Source organism: Syngnathus leptorhynchus, chromosome 17 (assembly GCF_054491065.1).
Source record: "Syngnathus leptorhynchus isolate UIUO chromosome 17, UIUO_Slep, whole genome shotgun sequence".
Lineage (NCBI taxonomy): Eukaryota > Metazoa > Chordata > Actinopteri > Syngnathiformes > Syngnathidae > Syngnathus > Syngnathus leptorhynchus.
The window spans coordinates 389,128-397,500 of NC_141211.1; the positions used below are offsets into that span (position 1 = coordinate 389,128).

At 48.5% G+C, this 8,373-nt stretch overlaps 1 protein-coding gene across 11 annotated transcripts in view; it reads right to left on the reverse strand.

The window, feature by feature from the left end:
• sgcd (sarcoglycan, delta (dystrophin-associated glycoprotein)) overlaps positions 1-8,373 on the reverse strand; it is a 78,247-nt gene that overhangs the window by 2,741 nt on the left and 67,133 nt on the right. For all 11 annotated transcript variants that reach the window (XM_085935198.1, XM_085935202.1, XM_085935196.1 and 8 more), the window contains 2 exons: positions 2,735-2,807; positions 605-728 (listed from right to left, as the gene is read on the reverse strand). In XM_085935198.1, coding sequence (XP_085791324.1) covers positions 605-728; positions 2,735-2,807 — 197 coding nt within the window. The remainder of the gene's footprint in view (positions 1-604; positions 729-2,734; positions 2,808-8,373) is intronic.

The window sequence follows — 8,373 nt, forward strand, 5'->3', positions numbered from 1 at the left end:
TCTAACTTTGTGCTTCATGTACATTTTTGCCGCTCACTCATCTTCCACGCCGATCCGTTCCGCACATCAGCCAACGCTGATAAAAGGATTTCCCTGCCCGGGCTCTGCGGCAGTGGCGTGATGTCAGATCTGTTTCACATCAGCCGAGGAGGATTAATGGAAGAGGGGAATGCGGGGGGGGGGGGCAAGAAAGTCTTTTCAAAAGTTAGTTGTGTTCATTAAGACCTGCCGCTGCTATGAACCAAGAGGAGGATGAGGAGGATGAAAGTGACCTTGACAATCACTTTGCTTGTTCCAATTCGAAATATGAAATATTATTGAAATAATATGAGCAAATATCATGCTTGCCCCATATTCACAAGACTATTCTTTATACTCTCCAAAAAACGGACTGGCCTACAATACGGGTACCTTTGTCGTCACCATTGCATTATACTGCTCCCCGGTGGCCAAAATTGACCCCGGAGCAGATTGATGGCATTCCCATTCATTTCAATGGCGAAAGATAACTGAAAGCTGAGTCTGACCTGAGTGTTAGTGGCTTGTGCCAAAAAATCAATCAAATGACTCAAATAAAACCGGGGGGTTAATAACTAATAGGCACCTCTCCGTCTTTGGACTCCAGTCGCAGCTCGTTCCTGCAGATGGCTTGGATGTCCCCGGCCTCGGCCAGGATCTGGATGCCTTTGGGGGCCTCCATGAGCAGGGAGCGGGTGGGAGACTCCAGCCTGGAGAACAAAAGACAAGTAAAAGTCAATCTGGAAAGGAGCGCATTTGGACTTTGACGGCAGCACTTTGGCGGAGAGAGCTCCATCTTTGACTTACTACCTCGTTCACCTCCTTTGTCCGCTGGAGCGCGTTCACAAAAGCCCCTAGCGAGCGAGCGAACAATCAGCCGCGGCCCAGATTGCCATTTAACCCGCCTTATATATTTCAAAGTGTTGGCCAAGGACGCTGGATGCAAAGCAGAGAGGATGCAAAGAGGCGGCAAATTCTTATGGTGTCAGAGACGTACAATCATTTCTCCTCTTTCTTTTGCCGTGTCCCCGCGTCCGCCGTTAATGACCTTCGATTCCAGTTGGCGATATGAAGTGTCGAAAGGACGACGAAAGCTTATCGATCGCTGAGGGGAAATGAGGTTGGAACGGCAAGGGGGATGGGATCATTTCATGTGCAAAGGAGGGTGGAGTATACTCACCGGCAAAATGGCTCACAAATGAAACCTTTAAAGGTGAACCTCATTTGGACCTTTACGCAACTGCCGTCCAACCTTTTCGGGACGTCGCCCATCCCCAAAAATTCCCAACAGCTCACCCTTTCCGAAAGCTCAGCGGCGCTATCGTTTTGCGAGGAGCGTATTTCTGAACGCTCCTTCGTCGGTATTCACGGCAGCGGCTTACGACGCGATCAATTTCCTCTCGTTTTGCAAAGTGTGAGATTAAAGTGCGGTCGGCATTGGCAACGCCGCAGAACTCCGCTAATCGTTTTTGTTTTGTTTTCCTTGGCGTGGGCTAGCGTGAATGCTAATGGATCATGTTGATGCGAGTGCAAGGCAGCCTTGAAAAAGGATTTGTGTGTGTGTGTGTGTGTGTGTGTGTGTGTTTAATTAATCATTGAAATGCTTAGATGAGGGCAGAGGTTATCCCATCAGATTTTAATTTGGAAAGCTGCGCAGCATGCTAATTTGGCAGGCAAGTTTTATTAAGATTTATTCATTAAGCACTATGTTAATACATGTCAAGTGAAAACAAATAAAAACGCCTATTATGGAGAAAAGACGAACTGACGCAGAGGAGGCCGGACAAAAACTTGGGAGCAGCCTTATGCTAACAGTACTGCTAACAGTCTTGTGCTAATGTGTCGTCTAGTATAAAAAAAAAAAAGGGACGCCAGGTTATGATTTGGGGCTGCTTTGCTACTCCGGGCATCCATGCGAACGGATTGCGTTCCAATCTGGAGGTTGCACAGTCGTGTAATTGTACTCGGAAAGTGGACTCGATGACTTTGAAGCCCTGCCGCCGGAGTTTCACTTTGAGCATCTTTCTGTTTTGTTGAAGGCTGCAGACAATAAATCTCCCCTCCATAAGGCAGCAGCACTTCAGGGACGATCATCATTACAGGTTGGAGTATTTTATTTTATTTATTTTTTGTGCCAAGAGTCCATCAAAGGCCACGCGTGTGACGCTAACCAAACAGAAGAGGAAAAAAAAACCCTTTCTTTTATTGCCTCTCGGCCGCCGCACTTGTCACTTATGGCCTCATAAATATTGCCTTTTATCTTGAGCTCGGGATTGGCATCCATCAACGCGTGCGCCCACGCCGCCATTTTACTTTGGCACAAAGTCGCCGCCGCAATGCAAGGACGTTTGGTAAAGTGAAAGCTCCCAGGTAAGTGATATCTCCAAGTAAGCCGCCCCGACGTCCGAGCGCTCGCGGGCGGCCTGCTACTTTTTGCGCCACTTGCCTTTAAGCCACAAAAGAAGGACGACTTTCTGACAGACAGGTTGACTTCATGTCACTGCTTGGCGGGCTGGGCACCGCTGACTTTTCCATTCATGGCTTTGACAAGCGTTCAATAAGCGTCGCCAATACAGAGCGTCAGTCACCATCACCACGGCTACTAATTATCCCCAAGGACAATATAGCCGTCTTGTTCTAAAAAAGCACTTTAGTTTCTAAGAGACTACTTCCACTCGCCACTGAGGTGAACGAGTGAGAAATGTAACTCACTCACCGCAACTCCTTGAAAGGCTCGGCCCGGACGTGCGGCGTCTCCACCGACTTGCTGAACACGGCTCCCTGGGCGCCTGGAACAAAAGAAACAAAATGGGGATTTCATAGGAAAACCCATTCAGATCGTTATTTATCACCTCTACTGTAAACATCAATTCATCAGAGGGGAATTAAAAAAAGATCAATCCAAAACAGAAATCAATTGCAACAATCTGCTTTCCACTTTATGACGACTGATAAAAGCGCGGGAATACACACGTGTAGAAATGAATCAAACAGGTTGGACATTTACGTAACTGTAGCGCAGCTGCATAAAAGGGAAGAAGTCTTTTAGTTGGCTTAAAGTGAGTGTGTCGGGAAATCGGAGAAAAAATAATCACACATCCACGTAAGGGCTTTTATCTCAGCCCGCTCAACCTGTCAGCCAAAAGTAGTGCTTTGTATTCAAAGTGGCGCTTTTTACAGACACAATAAAAGCAGCCGTATGCTTTTCATTCCAACAGATGGTTACGAAGCTGATGAAATGTTAGCGGGACGCGCGGGCGTGTACGACCGCCCGCCCGCCCGCTTTAACGATCATTGCCGTCACTTGCAAAAGGACTTTCATCAGCGCGGCCGTTTGCGTAGAAAGCCAACAAGTGTTGTCGCTACTTTTGTGTGGAACGTGGACATTGAGCGCGCAGGCGAGCGTGGCCAAACAGACGCCGGCGGCTCGGCTGGCAGGAAACTCAAGCAAGGCCTTGGAAAAGTCGCTCTCGACATCATTTGTTGTGCGAATCTGAATCCGCCCGCTGCTTTTTATTTCTATCCCTGCCTTTTTTTTTCTCCGTCCGCCGACATACTTCCGTGAAGCCATTTCTTGCTGACACGGTTGCGTTTGGGGGTCAGGTGAGGAGAATGAATGATGCTATTAAATATGAATGCATTCGCGTGTGTTAATATAGGGCAGGTAAACATCATCAGTTCTGGCCTGAAGTAGCTCAACAATGATGAAACGCAGCGTGGAGAGAGGAAAAAAAAAAAAAAAAAGAAATCCCAACAGGAATAATTCCGGCGCTTCCAGACGCAACAAGATGGCCGCATCTGTACCGCTGTTAACGATCACCGTGCGGCTCAGTCTCGGACGAGCGTTTTTGGCGACAAGCGATAGGTTTTGCGCAGTTAAGCGTGTCAACTTCAATGCTTGGAAGCTTCAATACGCAGGGAAGCCATGCTAAGCGCTAACGCTAGCTGGAAAGCAGCCGTTTGCTTTTGTGGTTATGACGGGCAACACGGGAAGTGGAAATCCAAACGAATGTCAAGTCTTTCTAATATGAAAGCTCCACTGAATTCTTGTTGAGGAAAGTCGACTTTGATGGAAGTTTTATCTTGACAATTTGCACTGCCAACTATTCTCATCTGATTGGCTGCAGTTAGTTTTGAATCGTTTTTAGTCTCGCAGTCAGCCCAGAGGTGAGGCCCCGAGACCTTTGCTAATAAATACCCCGCTGAGCGACTTTGCCACTTTTCTCTTTGCCTTTTTAGGAGCCTTACTTAACGTGCATCTCCCGATTTCTCTGCCCGGCGGCTAGATGCTTGGAAATTCTATCTGTGACTGCCTCCGGAAAGTTGGAAAGAAAGAAAGAAAGAAAGAAATGAAATGGAGAGTGTCGTGTTCATCTCAACGCATGTGAAATGGAGGAGGAAGGCAGCCATTTTGATTTGGGGCAGCCATTTTGGTTTGGCGCAGCCAGCCAGCCAGCCAGCCAGCCAGCCAGCCAGCCAGCCAGCCAGCCAATTGCAAGCGCTCTTACTGAACAGAATTTCAAAGCCTAATGTGGCATCAAACGGTTCCTGATTATTTTGGCTTCACCTTGAAGCGGTTTGAGACAACCCAGAAGGGAGGGCCGACTCTCAATAAATATAAATCATTTATCCTCGCCGGCATCACTCGGCAGGCAGCGCAGCGCGTTGACTGCGAGTGAAAATATGTCTCGTAAGAACATTGTCTCCTTTCTCGTCTGCGTCGGCAAGTTCTCTCTCACTCCAAACAACCGACACAATGCGACAGCGAGTGAGTGAACGTCAAATCTCGACAATGCGAGACTTTGCTGTACAGTAAACCGTGACAATGTCATTTTTTTCCAGCATCACTTGTTGCAGGGCAGATTTCACAGGGCTCCTGACTAAATGTAGCAAAATGGAACATTTGCCCTCGCAAAAGCGACAGAAGCTTCACTTTCTCCTTTGGAGTCGGCGCCGCTTCATTGGGAAGAGTGATAGCGAATGGGACGTCTGCAAAAACGAGGCCTGGCGGGGCCGTCGACTTGAAAGCGCCGCTGAAGGCTGATTAGCAAGCGTGCGTGCCTGTTTAAACTCATTGGAATTCAGTCGCTCTCTCTCCCTCTCCCAAAAATAACATTGGCAAAATCGTCGGGGAAAGGAACTTGTTCGACGTGTCGGCTCCGTAACAAACCCACGCAAATGGAAACAATTTGTTGTCATCTGTCCCCCCGCAACACGCGCTGCGCTGGCTGTCGAGGTTGGTGGGCGATCGAGACAAAAAATAAAAGGCTGCGAGACGAAAATTCATCGAGTTCTTTTCAAAGTCATTGCAAGTATCGCAGAGGAAAAAAAACAGGTTAATAACCATTGTATGTTTCTTTCAAAGAAAAAGTAACACCTTCACAAAAAAAAAAACCAAGCCCAAAAAACAACCAACCCCAATGATTGCCAATGAAGGACTTGGCTTGTTCACGTCCAGATGGCTGAATCCAGGAAGTGGATGTATTTTGCCGCTAGATTGATAACCTGACCAAGCATCTGTTCTCCTAAAAACATTTCTATGGAAGACATTTCTCGGACCATTAAGATCACATCTCGCCACCTCTAAGCTGGGCTGTCAAAAGATTTCTTTGAAACACGCCTTTCCTCGCGCCGCAAATCCTCGTCACGGCAAACGTCAGCCGTTGCCGAATCTGCTTTTACCAGTCTTGACGTAAAGCGTCAACAAACCAAAACGAAATACAGCTGTCTGGATTTGCAAGAAATGAACCTGCCGCAAGTAAAGGCGCGAATGGAAATTCACAGAAGCAAACACGTCAGTCACGTCTTTGGCCATTGATGCTGCCTGTTAAACATCTTCCATTTCTTTTCCAAAATATGAAGCCAATCAGTTTAGCGGCTGTCCAAATATAAAACGTCAAACGTCCGCGATTAAAGGACGACCAAACGACCTGCTTTGACAGCGTCCTCATCTAACCGGCCGCTAAACCACGTCGTCGACGTCGGGCAGTCCCTAGGGGAACATGGTCTGCATCAAACGACTCCCCCGTTTTGTCATTAGCGTTCCACATTTCAGAGACCAAATATTGCCACGTGGCTGCGACTGTTCTTCACAATGCGGCTTTTGCGCCATTAGGCGGAAGGCAGCTCCTGCGTGCCAAAGTCCATTCCGCCCCCGAGCTGAAAAAGCTGCAAGTGGCCCAATGGACGGGAAATTGGCGGCATCCATCTGGCACTCGGCTTTACCCGCTTCCAATTGCCATGGAGAAAAAAAAAAAAAAAAAAGACATCAATCCGTGAGGGGAGCCGCAGCACGGAAGGACGTATGGCTCGGAATGTTCTGCTTACTCGGCACTTTTTGCAAAACCTTTTTGGGACTAGTCTCCGTATTCTTTCTTTGCCCGGACGGTGACTGCAATTTTTAAGATACGAGCCTTCCAGGTTGGCGTGCTGCGCATTAGTGAGAAAGATACAATTACCGCTTTTGATTGACCTTTGTAATTGCTTTCATAAAAAAAAAAAAAAATCGAGTGCAGATAGTGAAGTGCGGCACGGCGGTAATAATGATCCTTTTGCGCTGACATTTGCCAATTTCAACGCCCGGCTCGATCAATTCTCCATCTGAGTAATTACGCGTTTTTCACGATGTGTTTCAAAAGCAACGCGGCTTTTACCGGCCGGCGGGCGGGCGGGGCCGCTCGCAGAACAAAAACACGCGGGCTGTAATTAGAACAGTCATTTGTTTTTGTGTAAGCAAAGCACTTTGGATTTCAAATCTTATTTCACCCATGAATGAGTTACCTTGGAGCTCAATTTGATGCAAAGGCAGATTTTTTTGGGGGAAATCCGACGCTTTTGTCGACCCCATTAATGACTACAGTGGTGTAAACGTCATCGCTAGGACGAACGACTCAATTGCTTGGAGTCACAACGCAAGGTGTGGCGAGCCCGGTCGCAAATCAGGAGCTAGTCCCAAAAAAAAAAACCAATTCCAATTTGTCGCCGTGACACGCGTGCAATCGCAGCAGACAACGGGGAAACATCGGCTCTCCCGACTCCGAGGCCCACGTGCCGCCTACTACTGCAAGCCATTAAAGGACATCTGGTGGCTCTCAAGCATCACCGCTAATGCTCGCTTCCCTTCCCTTCCCTAGTGGTGCGCAGACGACTTTGAAAGTCACCTTGGAGATCCGTCTGTAATGACACGCCCGCATCAGCACTGTCACCGATGATGGCGTCGTGCCGGATGCTATAATGACATTAGCGCTAAAGTGCGCTCCACTCCTCCCTATTGATGGAAGATGTGGACAGAACATTGCAGCTCGGGACCGCGGGTGCTCAAACGAGAATACGCGAGCCGTCGCTTGGGGGGGGGGAGGGTCCCAAGGTCGTTCAACAGAAATGATGTCGCGTGCTAATAAAATATACATATTAAAGCAATCCTTCCTCCCGATATGCATTTTGGCCCGGAATATGACAATGGCTTGAAGTCTTGAAATGTTTAGCCGCTTAGTCATAGGAGAGTAGAACACAACTGACTTTTTGGGCCAACGGGAATCTGTCTCACGTCGGCCACGCGCTCCGGATAACGGCGGGAAATGCGGAGCTCCGCCGCGCGCTAACTCGGCCGGCCGGCCGACCGTCTTTTATCGTCTCATTACATCTTAACGGCGTCCACTCCGCAGGAAGGACAGCGGCGAATAAAAGGCCGAGGAGCCTTGACGGATGGCCGATATAAAAGCGAAGACACCTCATCTCCGTCAACTTATAACATGATCACGCCGGCTGTCGACGAACAAGGTGGCCTCGCGCTACCGAATGGAAAAAATAACTGGCCCCCGCTAAAAAGGTTTTCAAAGATCGCCTCAACGCGGTGCGATGTAGTTACTTGGCGCAAAGAGGCCACGAGATGGCGGCAAATCGCTCAGCAAAACAACTTATCTCAAAATCATCTATCTCCCTTGAAAAGCAAAAGAATATTTTTTTTTGCACTCTGGTCGCTGTCTTGTTCTGACGTCACATCATCTGAACATATGCTTGTGAATTCTGGGCACAGCGCATCATTGATCGCGGCGGCGTTCGCCAAGCAAGTCGCTGTGATCACGTGAAGAGAAAAAGAAAAAAACACGCCGCACTCCTCATCAGCCTGGCTGGCCTCCATCTGCCTTGCAGCGGGGGCGGGAAGGCAACGATCACACAAGCTGATAACTGAGCTGATATCTGATATCAAGCTGACTCCTGACAGGCGGGGGGGAGTCGATGGGACAGAAACGCGGGTTGGGGTGGGAGGCGATGAAAGGAGGCTAATTGTAATTGCCCGGGAAAAGACGAGTGGAGCGAACGAGACGGCAAGCCAGATTTCCTGATTTTTAGCCT